At 37.3% G+C, this 18,175-nt stretch overlaps 2 protein-coding genes and 1 pseudogene across 2 annotated transcripts; 2 read left to right on the top strand and 1 right to left on the bottom strand.

The window, feature by feature from the left end:
• The first annotated feature begins 3,086 nt into the window (after positions 1–3,086).
• LOC113286306 (glycolipid transfer protein 3-like) lies at positions 3,087–5,092 on the top strand. Its single transcript, XM_026534962.1, has 6 exons — positions 3,087–3,307; positions 3,584–3,639; positions 4,097–4,227; positions 4,396–4,534; positions 4,652–4,807; positions 4,906–5,092. Exons 1-6 carry the CDS (start codon positions 3,103–3,105, stop codon positions 4,939–4,941), a joined length of 723 nt encoding a protein of 240 aa, XP_026390747.1. The 5' UTR covers positions 3,087–3,102; the 3' UTR covers positions 4,942–5,092.
• Positions 5,089–13,453, bottom strand: LOC113291662 (annotated as a pseudogene).
• A 398-nt stretch (positions 13,454–13,851) lies between these two features.
• LOC113289797 (tRNA (guanine(10)-N2)-methyltransferase homolog) lies at positions 13,852–18,064 on the top strand. The gene is made up of 6 exons (XM_026539172.1): positions 13,852–14,112; positions 14,758–14,969; positions 16,308–16,632; positions 16,731–16,816; positions 17,117–17,191; positions 17,349–18,064. The coding sequence occupies exons 1-6, from the start codon at positions 13,902–13,904 to the stop codon at positions 17,901–17,903; spliced, it is 1,464 nt and encodes a 487-aa protein (XP_026394957.1). The 5' UTR covers positions 13,852–13,901; the 3' UTR covers positions 17,904–18,064.
• Positions 18,065–18,175: the final 111 nt, after the last annotated feature.

Genomic DNA, 18,175 nt, shown 5'->3' with positions numbered 1-18,175 from the left:
TGCTAGGAAATATTGAATATGTGAACATAACTCTATTGTTCATTATTAATCCCTTTCAGTGGCGGATCTATGTATAGACTTTGGATGCTTAAACACCAAATTATACAGTGCTTTTAAGTTTGGAAAAAAAAATTCATGCCTAAAACATAGGCTTAAGCCACCCTATCAATTTAATTAGTCTTCAAAGCCACCCTACCTATATTTTCCAGCTCCGCCACTGATCCTTTGCTACTCAAGGCTAGATCCTATTTGTATTTGAGATTGATTTTCTGTACATAACTAGTTGAGTAACTTAACAAAATGGAAAGAGATGTTATGTGTGATAGAAAAAAGAAAGACTATATCAATGAGAATATTTCAATAATCTCTTTTGAGGAAAAGGTTTATTAAATTGGGCAAGGGGAATATATTTAGGGTTATTTATATAAAGCTCAGCAAATTTCCCCCCCAATACCTTAAGTTTATACACTGTAACCCATAAGAGTATTTGGGTAACTGAAGATGAAATGTATATCCCACGACAAGAGTGAAGGCATAACAAACTTTGGTCCCCTCATACCAGCCATCATTTCTGTTCCCCTACCAAACAAGAGTAATAAGTTGGTATAAAATAACAAATTCACTTTCAAATGTAAGCCACAACTAAACAGCCAATCTTCGATGGATAATTGGCATGATCATGTAAGACAATTGGAGACCTTAGTTAGTTGTTGTTGCCTTCCATAAATCATAACAGCCAGTCGGCCATCGTTTCTGGTTCCCCTATTAAACAAGAGTAAGCTGGTATAAAATAACAAATTCACTTTCAAATGTAAGCCACAATAAAACAGCCAATCTTCGATGGATAATTGGCATGATTATGTAAGACATTTTGAGACCTTAGTCAGTTGTAGTTGCCTTCCACACGATTTAATTATTTACAGATTGTTAATAGCAATAAACATAACTAAGGTTGAAACTCTTTATTTTCCATTGGACATGTGAATGGTATTTTACTACTAATACAAGAATGATTTTTTGGGGATCATGGTTCTTTTGGGGACCATAATTCTATTTTTAGTAAGACATTTAGAAGTAAATCTAGGTCACCCCTTATATAGATATTTATATTAATACCTAAATTATCCTCCTGATTAATTTTGGGTAATGATTAGTGAAATGATTAAGTTAAAGAAGTAGAATTATTGAGAGAGTAAAATTAGAGAAGATGAAGAAGAAAAATATGGAAAATAATTTTTTTTCCAATTCACTAAGCTTGAGTATTCAAGTGATGATAGCTCATCCGATTCTTCATCTCCATCCTCTCGTAGAGTATTTGTTAATCTTCACAATGATCTAGATATGAGTTATTTCTTAGATGGTGAATGTATTCTTCCATAAACTCAATCTCAAGATGAAAATGATGGATTTTACCAACCACAACCGGAGGAAGAGTATTTGAGTACTCAAGTATGCTTCAAACTTAGATAATGGTGGTTGAATTGGTCCAAATATTCATAAAACTGTAAAATTTTATAAAAAATTCCTGCTAGGTTCAGGTAGTTCGGTTACCAAGTGTGAAGAACAGGTAACCGAACACGAAGTTCGGTTAATAAATGTCAAGAACATATAACCGAACACAGAGTTCGGTTTCTTTCTTCAAACATGCAGGTAGCCGAATTTTAGTAATAAGATTTACAGAGGTATGTTCGGTTAGTTCGCAAACTTCAACGCAACCAAGTTCCCAACCGAACTACAGGTTAAAAGTAACCTAGTATTAGAAGTTCGGTTGGTTCGCAAACTTCAACATATTTTGCGAATCAACCGAACTGGGCTTATATATGCATATATGCAATTAGGCAAACGTTCAGTTACTAAGAAATTTATTTCTTGGTGAATTAGGTAGAGTTTAGTTACGAAGTTTCAAAGGTAGAGTTTGGTTACAAAGAAAACTTAACATTTTTGCGAATGAACCGAACTTTTGGATTTCTCATTATTTTCGCAAACTAAAGTTCGGTGATATCCTTATTTTGCGAAGGAACCGAACTTATGGACTTGTGTTGTTCTAATACAAGGAGTTCGATTAAAAGTATTTTTTTGCCAATCAACCGAACTCTGAGTTCGGTTAAGAAAAAAATAATTCGTGATAACCGAGCTTTTTGCGACAAAACCGAACGTTTTGCGACGTAACCGAACTTTTCTCTGAAAAAAAACTCTATTAAACCTCTCTACAACTTCCATTTTCAACTCATTTTGATGATTACTTCTCATTTATTCAACCAAAAATGAACGACAAGTAATGGGTTTGTGAGAATATTTTTGTTAATGTTTTAAATAAGCTATATATATAGAGGTGTTGGTGGCGGTGGTAATCAGAGGTGGTGATGGTAATCGGTGGTTGGTGGTGGTGGTAATCCGCGATGGTGGGAGGTGGTGGTGGTAATCGGTGGTTGGTGGTGGTGATAATCGGAGGTGGTGGTGGTGGTAATCGGCGGTGGTGGGTGGTGGTGGTGGGAGGAGGTGGTGGTTATTAGGTTGGTTTTAAATTAAATTAGGTTAAGAGTAGGTTAGTCATTTCAACACTTTAGAACACCCCTTATAATTATAGGGAGGGTGGCCTAATAAAACCATGGTCCCCTCGGAAAAATCACGGTCACTGAAAAAATCATTCTAATACAAATGCTGGATATGCGTTGGGTCTCCAATTTTATACAGAAAAATACAGCAAGTAATAAGAAATTTCCGTTTTAAAAAAAGAAAGAAATTAATATTAAGAAAATCAAATAACATGTCACAATCACAAATGATGATCAACTACTTCTAAGTTGTAACCAAGGAAGTGGTAACCGTCCAGTGTAAATTTCTCTCTCTCTCTTTAGACTTTGCATCCATTGGGTTGACTAAACCAATAAAAAGAGAATTTAGACATTGGATATTGAGAACTTAAAGAGGAAGAATTCTACCTGTATTTAGTAAACACCTAGGATGACCTCTTGGGAGGAATCATTGATTAATTATCCATCACTATATATATGTAAGAAGGAAGAGGGGCAGAAAGAATGTGAGCAATAAAGAGATCTAGAGACAGAGAGGGGATCATTATTCATTTCAAAGAGAGGGAGAATGGAGAACGGTTCTGAAATAAGGAGCATCATTGAAGAGCTATGTCTAACAATAAGGGTTACACCTACTAATAGTAATCAACAGGAAGATGTTAGTTCTCAAGATCATAAAACCCCTTCTAGCACTGCTGCTCCTCCTATTGAGGATTATATCTCTACCAAGCATTTTTTACGTGCTTGCAACTTGCTCCTTCTTCAACCACTTGGTTAGTCTCCCTCTCTCTCTCTCTCTCTCTCTCTCTCTCTCTCTCTCTCTCTATGCATACACCTGATCTCTAGCTACATAATGTACATCCCTCTCCATGAACTCATCCCGACACTGCATTAATACTTCTAATCTTTCCTCAAATTTATTACTTTACAAGCATTTTTCCAGCGTCTGGATAAAATGCCGGCCGGTGGAGTATGCTTATGTATTCGATTGATCTTTTTTAGTCTTGATGAATCCATGAGAGTTAATTTGATTTACATTTTCTTTGCAGATAAAGTAGGACCTTCAATGTTGGTTTTGAGACAAGATGTGCATCAAAATATTGAGGTACGTACGTACACAATTCAATTATTAAAATAGTAAAATCACAGCTAGCAGTTGTTTGTTGTTACAGCAGGATAGGGTGATCAGTCTGACTACATTATCATATAGTAATGTCATGAGAATAGAGGTGCATATATATATATATATATATATAGATGTAACCTTTGTTCGTGTCACCACATTCATTATCATATGATATGATAATGCTGTCCTTTTTTGTTATAAGATTCCGACGCATTAATTTATTGTCCATATTTAATAGACATTAAGAATCAAAAACTTTCATGGACCAAATGATGAAATACTGATAAGCATATAGATAATAGTTTCTGATCATGTCCGTAAGCCAATGACCGGAACCAAGTGTGTCTCATTCAATACAGCAAGGAATTCGGATATACATAGAATTTATTTAAATTCAAAAGGTCTCATTATTTGGTCGATCGTGTGACTTTTACAGAGATTGGAAAAGTTTCTTGAGTCGGATCCTTCAAGTTTCGGAAATGTTGTTGAAATATTGAAGAAAGAGGCAACTGAAAAGAGTGCAAGAAAGGTTAGCAGCTGTACTAGAGCCTTGGTTTGGCTTACTAGGTAAGCATTATCTTGCACGTCAAATCTTTTCAGTAAAATGTACGGTATGTAACTCATATGATATGTATCTTCATATAATATGGTATTTTACTTAACACTTCTCTCCCACGTTTATGGTACATGATTCGATCATCCATTTATTATGTTATTTTTCTTGGGAATCGATAGGTCGTTGGACTTTGCCGTAGCTTTGTTAGACAAATTAGTGAAGGATCAAGGTGGGCAAAGCATGAAACAAGCCGTAGAGGAATCCTACAACATCTCGTTGAGACCGTGGCATGGATGGATTTCTTCCGCTGCTTACAGAGTACAGAATATTATGCCACGCCTTGTTTCAGATTTTCATTAGTTAACTTGTCATGGTGTCAATAATGAGATTTGAAAGCTGGTGAGCGCATATTCAATCAAATTTGTTGCATAACAGGTAGCTCTCAAGCTGGTACCAGAAAGGAAAACCTTCTTCATCAACTTGCTAATGGCAGATCAAGATCAGAAAGACAGTAGTGACTTGTTAACACAAGAAATAAAGAGCTTAACTGCAGTTCTTTCGCCTCTTTTAGATCAAATCCACTCCATTCTGGTAAAAAATAATTAAACCAGTCTTTACATTTTGATAAAACATATAACTAATAGTCCCTTCATTATTTACTGAACCTTTTGATGCATCTGTTCTTGCAGATGAAGTTCAATTGCCACAAGTTAAAGACGACTTAGTAAAAGGAAATATAAGTGTAGAACCTTACATTCATCGATGTTCCTGCCAAACGTTTTTTCGTTTCTTTTCAAATTAGTAGAATTTCTGTAATCTGTTCAAATTGTTCTTTGACTACTTGATCCGTTAATTATAATGCTAAAAGCTAGTTATTGTATTTTGATATTTGAAAAGATGCCCATCTGATCTATTCCCCCCTTGAAGCCTTTCAAACCAGAAGAATGTTTAGGAGGGTCATGAAGTGCGATTAGTGCAGCAACTAGACCAGCGTTTCCTGATATGCTTGGTTCAGTGTACTCTGGTTTGTCCCTTGAATCCAAAAAATGGTCATCTTGGTCTGGGCCACCAACCATGCTTCCTACAAGAACATTAGGATTTGGATCCTCTGAGTATAACCATCTGCTTCCTTCTGCACAAGTGTGTTGTTGATTATCCCATGGGATAGAAGCACCCCTGTGGTGAATGTGTGTAGGGAAATTGTCTCCATGCCCAACCAAGTAGCTCATATTTTGCGGATTATTTCGTAATATGTAATCCACCTAAAATAGACCCAAAAAATGAACAAACGAATAAGAATCTACAGAAAAACTCGTGAAATGAACTCTATATATGTACTTGCCTGAGAGATGGAAAATTTATGCAACTTTTCTATGGAGAAGGAATTGGTGCTACAATGTCGACCGGTGCTCTGTGTGAGCTTTATGTAATCACTGTACAATTTGGTAAGAAAAGATACTGTTGCAGCATACTGAAGTGGGGCACTAGATTCAGGTCTTAAGAGAACCAATCCACCTGTATACATTGTATGTCATGAATTGAGAAGAATTTTATGCTTACCTCAAACACAATTATCCTGTTGCACATGAGCCTTAAGTCATCATAGTGCAACATTTTTCTCCTACATGGTTGAATTTCAATCTCAAGCAACTTTCAGTATTTACCTGGAGTAAATGTGAATCTTTGAGAAGAAAGGTATGAACACATGAATAAGTCTGTCATGTTGGTGGCCAAGTCTAGTGTTTCTTCATACGGGTAACCAGGATCTCGAAAGTATTTAAGACGTGTTAACAAAACCTAAAGCTAAAGAAAAGCTTGTCACAGCATTCCTCATGATAAATGGAAAATCAAATTATGCACCCATAAAAACCAAAGTGGTAAGTGTTGGAGAAAATGAGTTATTTAATAAATGGATTTTTGGTCTTGGTGTGGTTTGATATCACTACCTAAGGGTCTAAGGATACTCACTCATTTTTGAGTGAATGAAATGGAACCTTTAGTCCCACATTGTGGAAAACCAAAGAGCTGCTCCACTATATAACCATGTGCTCATGGATATGTTGTAAAACAATGTGGGTGGAGTGAGTTGGGTGAAAATTACATGTTTCGGCCCATGCCCATGCGCGTATACCATGCACCAAGTTCCTTTTCTACTCGTACATACTTTTGGCGAATTTTTTTTTAGGAAATAAATTCCAAAAATATTTTCTTAAGAGTTTTATTTGTGGGAAATTCCTTTTACGAGTTTTACTTGTTTTTGAAGAAAACCAAAATCTAACTTGATTTGCAAGTATCTCATCCTATAAATATGACTCGAAATTTTGTTTTCAAAACAGATAAGCAACGACTATCTCTAGGTCTACTTCTCTTCTTCTTCTTGTTTTTTGTGCGGCGTTTTACTTCCATCCCTGTTGCTGAGTTCAAGAGTGGGTAACTTGCGTTGTGCTAACTCAAGTTATATCAGGCAGTCTTATCCTGGACACATCTTCGCACGTTGGGGCTTAGCATTACTTCAGAGTATACCCGCGGACTAATGTGTTAAGGACAGCTTGTTGAACCTGTGATTCTTCCCTCATCAATTTGTTCGTGGTAGAGTTGTTTGATACGGTTCTTAATATTTATTGTTTGATACATCTGACGTTTCTTCTATTGTTGCAAGACTCCAACAATCTTAACACATTAGCATTCCTTGTAACAATGGGAAATAACGACGTTGAAAGACCACAAAAGTTTAACGGAAATGATTTCAAGAGATGGCAATCCAAGATGTTATTTATCTAAGCCATCATGAACTGGATTATGTACTTGTTCCACATGATGAATTGATGAATGCTGAAGGTTTAACTGAGGAGGCGATCGAGTATAACAAGAGGTGTAATTTTCTGGCGAAAAATCATATCATGAATGGTTTGGAAGATCCGATGTATGATTTTTACAATGCTAAAGAAAATTTCAGTGATTATGATTTGTGGACTGCGATAGAAGCAAAGTATCAAGCGGAGACTACAGGGAGCAAGAAATTTCTGGTGGCGAAGTTTATGGACTTCAAGATGACGAATGATAAGCCTGTTGTTGATCAATTCCTCGAATTTCAACAGATCATTAATGAGATTCTTGCTGAAGGTATGGTAATTGATGAGACGTTTCAAGTATCTGCGGTAATTGAGAAGTTACCATCTTCTTGGTCTGAGTACAAGAAAAAGCTAAGACATGAAACTGGCGAGATCAACATGGTTGAATTAGGAAAGAAAATTCAAGTGGAAGAGATGTTGTGCACCAAGGACAAGAATGTGTCTTTAGCAAGGGACATGAGTAACAAAGCTCATATGACTGAACACAGATCTTCCAAAGCTGGAAAAGGTGAGGTAACAATCGTAACTATAAGCGTGGTCCTCCCAAGAAAGGTGTGTTTCGAAAACCAGAGTCTAGCATTACTAAAATTAAGGGTGCTTGTTATGTGTGTGGAGTTACTGGTCATATGGCAGTTCACTGTAGACATCGTAAGGACAAGAAGGATAATGCTAACTTGGTTGAAAAGAACAAGGACGAGGTTTCTGCTGTAGTGTCTGAAGTTAATTTGGTGACCAATGTGATGGACTGGTGGGTAGACTCTGGAGCTACCAAGCATGTTTACGGGAACATAGACCTGTTCACCTCCTACCAGAGGGTAGTGGAAGGCGAGAAACTCTATATGGGTAACTCATCTGCATCAGAGGTTGCAGGAAATGGAAAGGTCGGTCTGAAGCTCACATCTGGCAAGACTCTCACATTGAATGAAGTTCTTCATGTTCCAGACATCTGCAAAAATCTTGTTTCTTGTTCTGTTTTAGATGATAAGGGTTTTAAATTTTCAATTGAGTCTAGAAAACTTATAGTAACTAAGGGCAATGATTATGTGGGTAAGGGTTATAAGACTTGGGGTCTTTATAAACTTAATGTGACCTGTCCTGAAGTGAAATTGAATGATTCTTCTGCTTACATGTGTGTGTCATCGAATGTTTGGCATGGTAGACTTGGTCATGTAAATTACAAATTAATGCATAAACTGGCTAGCGTAGAACGCATACCCAAATTCACTTTAGATAAAAGTCATAAGTGTGAGATTTGTGTAGAATCTAAGCATGCTAAGAAATCATTTAGTAAGAATGTCCAGAGAAACACTAAACCCTTAAAGTTAATCCATTCAGACCTAGTTGACATGAAGTCAGTTCAAACTAGAGGTGGTAAGAAATGGTTTGTCACTTTTATAGATGATTGTACGAGGTACTGTTATGTTTATTTGCTTAGAGGGAAGGACGATGCCTTAGAAGCCTTTAAGATATATAAACGTGAAGTTGAAAACCAATTGAATGCTACCATTAAAACTTTTAGGTCTGACCGTGGTGGTGAGTATCTAATTCCTATTGGAGATTTCTGTGAAGAACATGGGATAATACATGAAACTACCCCTTATTCACCTCAATCCAATGGTGTAGCTGAACGAAAGAACCGTACCCTTAAGGATATGATGAATGCCATGTTGATTAGTTCAGGATTACCTTCGAATTTGTGGGGGGAGGCTATCCTCTCAGCCAATTACATCCTGAACAGAGTACCCTTTAAAGGATCAGATAAAAGTCCATATGAGTTATGGAAAGTAAACAACCATCTTATGATTACTTCAAAGGTGGGGGTGCTTGGCAAAGGTGGCCATCCCTCCTCCTAAGACAAATAAGATAGGACCCAAAACCGTTGATTGTGTTTTTATAGGGTATCCTGAGCATTCTAGTGCTCATAGGTTTATGGTTGTGAGTTCTGAAATTTCTGACATAGGGTTGAATACTATCATGGAGTCTAGGGATGCTGAGTTCTTTGAGAATGTTTTTCCTATGAAACGTGATTCTCGAAAGAGATGTTTAGATGATCCCCTAGAATTTTTACAATCCAGTCAGTCATTACCTTTAGAGGAAGATGAACCAGAAATAGAACCTAGAAGAGGTAAAAGGGTTAAAACTATGAAAACCTATCCTGGTTGCATTACATACCTAGCCGAGTCTGATCCTCAGACTTAAAGAAGCCATGACTTGTCCTGAAGCTCCGTGGTGGAAAGAAGCTTCAATTAGTGAAATGGATTCCATTCGAGAAAACGGTACTTTTGAACTTGTAGATTTACCTCCAGGGTCTAAGGCCATAGGTTGTAAATGGATTTTCAAGAGAAAACGTAATATAAATGGAACTATTGAAAAATACAAGGCTAGGTTGGTAGCGAAAGGCTATAAACAGATAGAAGGTATAGATTTATTTGATACATATTTACCAGTGAGTAGAATTAGCTCCATTAGGATGTTAATTGCTATAGCTTGTGTCCATAACCTAGAGATACATAAGATGGATGTAAAGACACCGTTTTTGAATGGTGATTTAGATGAAGAAATCTATATGGAACAACCCAAAGGCTTTGTAGTTAAAGGTTGTGAAAAGAAAGTTCGTAAACTGAAGAAATATTTGTATGGATTGAAAGAAGCACCTAAACAGTGGCATGATAAATTTGATCATGTGATGATTTCTAGTGGTTTTAGAATTAATGAATCTGATAAGTGTGTTTATACTAAACTTGTCAAGGATGCCTGTGTGATTGTATGCTTGTATGTTGATGATATGCTTATACTAGGTACAAACATGGATGTTATTAATACCACTAAGAAACTGTTGAATGAGAACTTTGACATGAAAGACTTAGGCCCCGCTGATGTCATATTAGGGATGAAGATTATAAAAACTTCTAATGGCTATAGTCTGAGTCAGTCTCATTATGTTGAACCCATACTAAAGAAATATAATCAGTTTGACTGCAAACCTGTTTGCACTCCATATGATTTTTCTTGCAAACTCATGAAGAATAAGGGTGTAGGTGTTAACCAACTTGAATACTCAAGAGTCATAGGAAGTCTGATGTATTTGATGAATTGTACGAGACCAGACATTGCTTATGCTGTGAGTAGGTTAAGCAGGTATACTTGTAATCCAGGGCAGAAACATTGGGATGCACTTATTAGAGTTCTAAAGTACTTGAAGCACACAATGACTTTTTGTTTGAATTACGAAGGGTATCCGGCCGTCCGTGAGGGATTTTGCGATGCAAACTGGATAGAAGACTCATAGGAGTCTAAGTCTACGAGTGGATATGTATTCACATTAGCAGGTGCGTCTGTATCTTGGAAGAGTTCCAAACAGACATGTATAGATCGCTCAACTATGGAGTCGGAGTTTATTGCGTTAGATAAAGCAGGAGAGGAGGCCGAATGGCTAAGAAACTTTTTAGAAGATATTCCTCTCTGGCATAGGCCTGTGCCAGCTATATCTATACATTGTGATAGCAAATCTGCAATAGGTAGAGCTAAGAATAGCTTCTACAATGGAAAGTCTATACATATGCGTAGAAAACATGATTCTTTGAAATTACTAATCTCAACAGGCGTTATTTCCATAGATTGGACAAGGTCCAAGGAGAATACCGCGGACCCTTTGAAGAAAGGTTTGTCCAAGGAGATAGTTAGTAAAGCATCGAAGGGGATGGGGCTTAGGCTAGAATAATTAAACTTGCCATGAAGGATACTCAACCTTGTTGACTGGAGATCCCAAGATCAAGGTTTCGAATGAGACAACTAATTTGTGGTGGGTAAAAGTAAACACTATCAGAGAATTTCATTCTCCGTCCCTTCCTTATGGTGTTGATGTGATAGTGTGACTGCATGTGGAGGATGATTTTTAATTAAGTCTTAATGAGTTCTATAGTTTCAATTTAAGATTGAAGTGGGGTGTAGCAGTAAACACTCTTGATGGATCTCACCTATTTAAATGAGGAAGTGGGTCGCTTCCTATGAGAATGGAGCCGATTCTCTAGAGCATTATGAGAAACAGGATATGTCCAGGGCCAAAATGGACAAAACGGCACGAACTTAGCAACACTTGGAGGATATCATGCGTGGATGTTATTAGAATTACACCAAACACTAGCAGTTCGAGACATCGCGTTCACTGTCTAGCTAGTAGTTCCGGTAACTTCTCACTAAGCAAGGTTCAAGACCTCATGGACACCTTTGCCTAAATGGTATTTTCCGTACTCTGATTTTTCGATATTTATCGAGATTTCATTCATGTGGGGGATTGTTGGAGAAAATGAATTATTTAATAAATGGATTTTTGGTCTTGGTGTGGTTTGATCTCATGACCTAAGGGTCTAAGGATACTCACTCATTTTTGAGTGAATGAAATGGAACCTTTAGTCTCACATTGTGGAAAACTAAAGAGGTGCTCCACTATATAACCATGTGCTCATGCATATGTTGTAAAACAATGTGGGTGGAGCGGGTGGGGAGAAAAATACATATTTCGACCCATGCCCATGCGCGTATACCATGCACCAAGTTCCTCTTCTACTCGTATTTATTTTTGGCGAATTTTTTTAGGAAATAAATTCCAAAAATATTTTCTTAAGAGTTTTATTTGTGGGAAATTCCTTTTACGAGTTTTACTTGTTTTTGAAGAAAACCAAAACCTAACTTGATTTGCAAGTATCTCGTCCTATAAATATGACACGAAATTTTGTTTTCAAAACACATAAGCAACGACTATCTCTAGGTCTACTTTTCTTCTTCTTCTTGTTTTTTGTGCGGCGTTTTACTTCCATCCCTGTTGCTGAGTTTAAGAGTGGGTAATTTGCGTTGTGCTAACTCAAGTTATATCGGTCAGTCTTATCCTGGACACATCTTCGCACGTTGGGGTTTAGCATTACTTCAGAGTATACCCGCGAACTAATGTGTTAAGGACAGCTTGTTGAACCTGTGATTCTGCCCTCATCAATTTGTTCGTGGTAGAGTTGTTTGATACGGTTCTTTATATTTATTATTTGATACATCTGACGTTTCTTCTATTGTTGCAAGACTCCAACAGGAAGTACTGCTTAAGACTATTACCGCACTAGGTGGGAGCTTGTTATTCCAATAAAACACTCCATCATCAACCTCTTCGGCATTCATTGCTAATTCAAACTTGTCAGTTGCATATTTAAGATAAGAAACATTCCCGGTGGCAAAGAAAAGCCAAGTTCCACCCCAAACTATTTCATCCAAGTATCTAGAAGAGTTGTAAAATTGCCTTGCTTCTTTCCCACAAGCATCATCCGTTGTATACGTTCCTTGCTTATTTGGGTTTCTAATAACAAGCTCAAACAACTTCTCCGCTGCTTTGATAAGCTGGATTGAGTAACTCCGGTTTTCACCTTTGAAAACTAATGATGTAGCCGATAATGCTGCTATAATTTCCCCTGCTAAATCTGAAGCATTGCTTTTGCAAATAGAAATAGGCCTTTGGTAGTTCATATCTTCAGGTCTTTGCCAACAATCGTCATCATTAGCTTTACCTGTACTTGTACTCCCAACCTTAACTTATTCAACAAAGAAAGTTGTCAGAGTTGTTGTACTAATAAACGGGATAAATTTAAGACATTATTAATTCAGTGCTTACGTTTGAATAGAGTATGGTTGGATCAGAAGTAGAATTTGGAAGAACAAACACCTTGAGCAAATAATCACTTCCCCATTTGATGATACTTTTGACATGTTCAAGCTCGCCGATATCACTATACTTCTGATGATACTCGATCACAGTCCAGCTCAACAAAGTAGTGGTATACGCGGTGGGAAAAGTGAATTTCATATTGTTACCGGGATCATAATAACCTCCAACAAGATCCACATGGGTATCGCCAAAATCTCCATCCTGCAAACCTGAATCCCCCCGAAAATCTATCGAATAGTTGTTCCTCGGCTGAATTCCAGCTGCAACAAAGTCAGAAAAATGAGATATACATATAACAAGTTCGATTTATAGGTACAAGAAAGTGTTAATGAATAGAAATGAAGATTACACTTTTGAGCATCAAAAAATAGAAGAGCTTGTTTCAATGGAGCTGTGCACTAATAGAACTGTAGCGAGAATGATGAATACTAGAGCCACGCAGACATAAATGAAACGTTTGAAATGCGATTTATCGCTAATAAATAGATTGCAATCATAAGATTTAGAGTAACCAGAAGGTGTATTATCATTGTGTATTGAAATCGTTGACGAGTGAAACCTATGAAACTCAAGTTCAATAGAGTTCCACTGGCTAGATGATGGAAGAAGCCGACAAGCTTCTGAAACTGAATGAGCATACATGGAACACTTCCCTTCCATATCATCAGATGTTATCATGTTAAAAGGATGTGAAATTGAATTTGGCCAACAGAAGAACAATATTTGTATCTCGAAAAAAATTATACCCTTTCATGTATTTTTTGTCTTATATTCAAGTTCATATGCAGTTTTTATTTTCTTAGATACCAATGCAGAGCCTCCAAAATTTGTGTCTGTATCATGCATGTATGGTAGTCGTTGGTAGATGGTGATACTGGACTGCACTTAAGATACTAGACTATCGGCAGTGGCATATAATGTAAACTTGACCTTGACCTTGGATTTGACTTGACCTTGACCATTCAGCTTTGACTTTGACCACTATCAGGGTTTTGGCCTACTGGGTTTACTGGTATTAACCTTGCTTCTCCTGTTTCCCACTTCATCATCTTCTTCTTCTTCCTGAAACTGTCAACTGACTGACGCCCAAAGTGAGGGATCGAGATAGAGAGAGAGACAGAGAGAGATGTGGTATCTGTGTGTATTCTTCCATAGATTACTGGATTACAGGAAAGCTGAAGTAGAGGCTCTTGCGAAGCTTTTCGGTGCTTTTGAAGGCGAAGAAGAAAGTTTTCATTCTTTAGAATGGAAACTTCCTCTACATCATCACCCTGATTGTCCTTACCATTTCGTCAATCTTCCTTCTGAACAAATCGCCTCAAACATCGCCAAACGAAGTAAGTACCTTGCTTTTGATGTATTTTTCAAGTTTATGGAAAAGTTATTAGGTCAGGTTTTGTAAGGGTTTAATCTGTATAAATGTTAGTTATACATGGATAGAAAAAAAACCCAGAACAGAAAGTGTGGAAATTTATGCTAAAACAATTGTATACAGAAAAGTGGAGATAAAACAAAATCTGTCAAAGCTAGGGTTTTTCTACTTTCACTATTGAATATATGAATTTCTGATGAACTATGCATAGTGTAAAGACTGGAGTTCGGAGTAGATAAATCTATATCTTAGAAATTTCATCTAATGCGAGGTTTAGATGAAAATAATAATTCTCGATTTGTATTTATTAGGGTTTAGTTCTTGGTGATCGCAGCATAAGGTAACTTAGAGTGACATTGTACTTGTGCATTGCATAGAGATGATACTGTTATATGCAGAAGAGGATAAAAGATGCATTCTACATGAACTAAGGCCTGCACAGTAGCGTTCAGATCTCCATAAAAGTTCACTCACTAGCAGGGTTCCAGTTGACTCGCAAATTTGGGTGTTATAGTAACTTATTGTGTCCATTACTTGTGTTATCCCGGCACCTTAAATATTCTTTAAGCAAATTAAATCAGATTTTCTCATTTTACTTGTCCAAGTGCAGGTATTTTGGTGAAGGGAATCTATGAACTTTGGGGTGAAGGAAGCAGCTATGAAGAGTTGGAAGAGGCTATCAAAAGTTACCCAGAAGACCTGAAAGCACCGTACATGACTTCAGACAGTACTTTCAGGATAATCATTGACAGCTTTGGCAACTCTCTCACCTTTCAAGAGCAAAATGAGCGTATTCTGAAATTCGCATTCATACCCTTTAAGGTTTTCCTTTTATCATTTTATAGTTGCAGTTATGAACTAGATTAATGAGGTACTTGCGTGATATATATACCGAGGATCTTCAGTTATAAGCTTATAAATGTTGTGTACACAATCCGCAACGCTACCAATGTTTAGTCTTTCTAGTATGCTATAGAAGTAACCTTCTTTAATCAACAATGAACAATAGGCTGCATCTGATTTTGTAACACATTTTCCAGATACTAGGTTCCAATACATTAGGGAAAGCTCAACTTATGTCTTTGATGTTTTATGCTGATCAGCCTAGATCCCAATAAGATAAACAACCAGTTGCAAAACAAGAAAAATAATCGAAGTTTAAAGTGCTCAATAGGAACGTGATGTTTATTTGATTACAGAAAGACCATTGGAACTCTCCATTTCAAGGTAGTTCACTCTAGGCATGGTATCTCTCTATTACATCGGTGAGTAGATGTTTCCAACTTTACCTGTCAAGGTTTCATTACCCTAGGCGTTGGATCTCTCTATTTCTTTAATGAGAAAATGTTTACAACTTTACCTTTCAATTGTACTTTACCTTAGGTGTTGCGTCTCCCTTCATCCTATTCCCTCTGTCAATTCTCTTCAGGCTGAAATCTCTCATCCACTATATGTACCAACTAGCACACCATTTTTAGGAAATAGTACTCTAGTGTTCCCCTTAGGAAATAGAATTCTGAGTCCAGAATTACTTGGAGAGTTTGTCTTGTATGTAAATAGATATTGGGTCCTTTGAGATATGAAACTGCCAAGTCATTTCTGAAGAAGAAACCCATAAAAGTAGTTGTGATTCGGGGGGTACTCTGAGACCTAAACTAATGTGAGTGTTACGCTCTTACACTTGGTACTTGGTGTTTGGACAAGCAGGGATTATCTAATGCATACTGTTGTAATTTGATGATGGGCATCAGCTCTGCGGTGGCTTACAATTTTCTGGATATGTATAAGTGGAGGCATTTAGATAGAAATATCAAATATGAGAGCCGGTCTCAGATACATAGACACTGCTTGATGTGAAAATATGTAAACGCCGCACTTTTATTCATTGTTTTGTTCTCTAGATGTTATTAAGTGCGAGAACCTATTCCCCCCTCTTCAGTAACTTTCTGGTTTGAATTTTGTCTTCTTTTTGTACTGGAAATGGAATCTTTCAGCTGACCAAGTTTCTCAAAATGTATCTAACCTAGGAAAGTGTCTTACATGATTGGCATCTGATGTATTCCAACTCCCCCTTTTCAGATTAACTGATGTATATTCTCATAAATTCACAATCTACAGTATCTCAATTCGTTCAGTTTCTTACCTTATGTATTCTTACAGGGCAAAGTCAATTTAAAGAAACCTGATCACAAGTTCTGGTTCATGGAAACAGACAACTATGGATCAAAGAACAACGGGCTTCCACCTGTTGCTGAAAAAAGAATCTTCTTTGGACGGGAAATTGGAACTGCAGATCGGAAGCTCTTGCCAACGTATCAGTTGAAAAGCCGGAATTACTTAGGTCCCACAGCCATGGATGCAGAAATGGCTTTTCTTATGGCCAACCAAGCTTTGGCTGCACCGGGAAAACTTGTCTATGATCCATTTGTTGGCACAGGTAGCATCCTTGTTGCAGCTGCACATTTCGGAGCAATAACAATGGTTGGTACTGCAATCTTATCTTGATCTGCGGGTCATAGATTATTTTGGAACTGTTAGTATGGTGATTATTCCAGTACCTTGCTGTGAACATAATTGATAAAGAATTGTTTAGGGGGGGCGACATTGACATCAGAGTAGTGCGTGATGGGCGTGGTCCTGATTGTAATGTTTGGAGCAATTTCAAGCAGGTGAGTCCTTTCTTTGCACGGATTTATAAATCATTTAAGCTTTATAACATCTATTCTGGCTGCATTAATGCTGTACATGCTCTGGTGAGAATTTTTATCATATTTACAGCTATATTCATCGAGAGATTAGAAAGGAATTTGCACTAGTCTGATTAAGTTCCCTTTAATGGGAAAAGTGCTTATATCATATTCATATGTTCATGTGTTTTTGTTGAGCTTTTTTAACTAGGAGTGCAAATTCGATAGTAGTTGTTTACCAGTGAATTGAAAGGCTTACTGTATCATCATTTGTTTTTGCAGTATGGTTTGCCCATGCCAGTTGGTCTGCTGAGGGCTGATAATAACCTTCCTCCTTGGCGTCCAGGGCTAAAAGAGGTAGGATTTTTTGTTTTATTTTTCTTGAAGTTGCTTACTGATAATTTGTTATTCCCTTGGTAAACTTCAATGGAGACTTTGAATGTACTGAGCAGTATTTACTGCTGCACATCATCATGTAATCTCACTACTGCGGTTTTCTATTATTTCTCCATAGATGTTTGATGCAATTATCTGCGATCCTCCATATGGTGTTCGTGCGGGAGGCCGTAAATCTGGTGGGAGGAAATTACTCAAGGGTGTTGTTGCTCCATATACTGTTCCAGATGATAAGAGAATAGGTCACATACCATCGACGGCCCCTTACAGCTTAGCTGAGTGTGTTCACGATTTGCTTGACCTTGCTGCCCAGATGTTAGTCATGGGTGGGAGGCTTGTATTTTTCTATCCAGTACTGAGTGAAGATGCCTCCTCTGAACCCTCTTTCCCTGAGCACCCATGTTTCTCCCTGCTTGCTGTTAGTGAACAGATCCTGAGTTTTCGTTACAGCAGATTTCTATTGACAATGGTAAAGACCGGATCTTACACCAAAGAGGTTGCAGAGGAAGCTACAAAGATGCATCTTGATTTTAAAGAAAATCACGTCAAATGGTTAGAAGAGGGCAACCTTCATTCTGCTGTTTTCTGCCCTAATGACTTGCAGACTGACGTGGTTAAGGAGTCCAAGTCAAATAGTGATCCAAGCCGGAAGTATAGAGGAAAGTATGTGTAGTTGAACTGCTGATTATCATTTAGCTGCTTAACTCAACTTTGTTAGCTTATAACCACCTATAATTTATAGGACTCCTTGTAGTTCAGAAGCTATAGTGTTGTAATTCTCCCATAGCCCATTTCTATGAAGATTATTTATCTGAGAAACATATGTTCTGCATGAAATTTTGAACGTCTATTATTTGAATCAAGGATACCTGCAAACAGTTTCAAGATGGTGCCACAAAAATGGGAAAGTTAACTGCTCCAGTGATCCCCACATTTTTGTTAGCA

Source organism: Papaver somniferum, chromosome 6 (assembly GCF_003573695.1).
Source record: "Papaver somniferum cultivar HN1 chromosome 6, ASM357369v1, whole genome shotgun sequence".
In the NCBI taxonomy this organism is placed as follows: Eukaryota; Viridiplantae; Streptophyta; class Magnoliopsida; order Ranunculales; family Papaveraceae; genus Papaver; species Papaver somniferum.
Note: the sequence above shows the minus strand (reverse complement) of the source record. Positions and strands in the feature narration are given on the sequence as shown.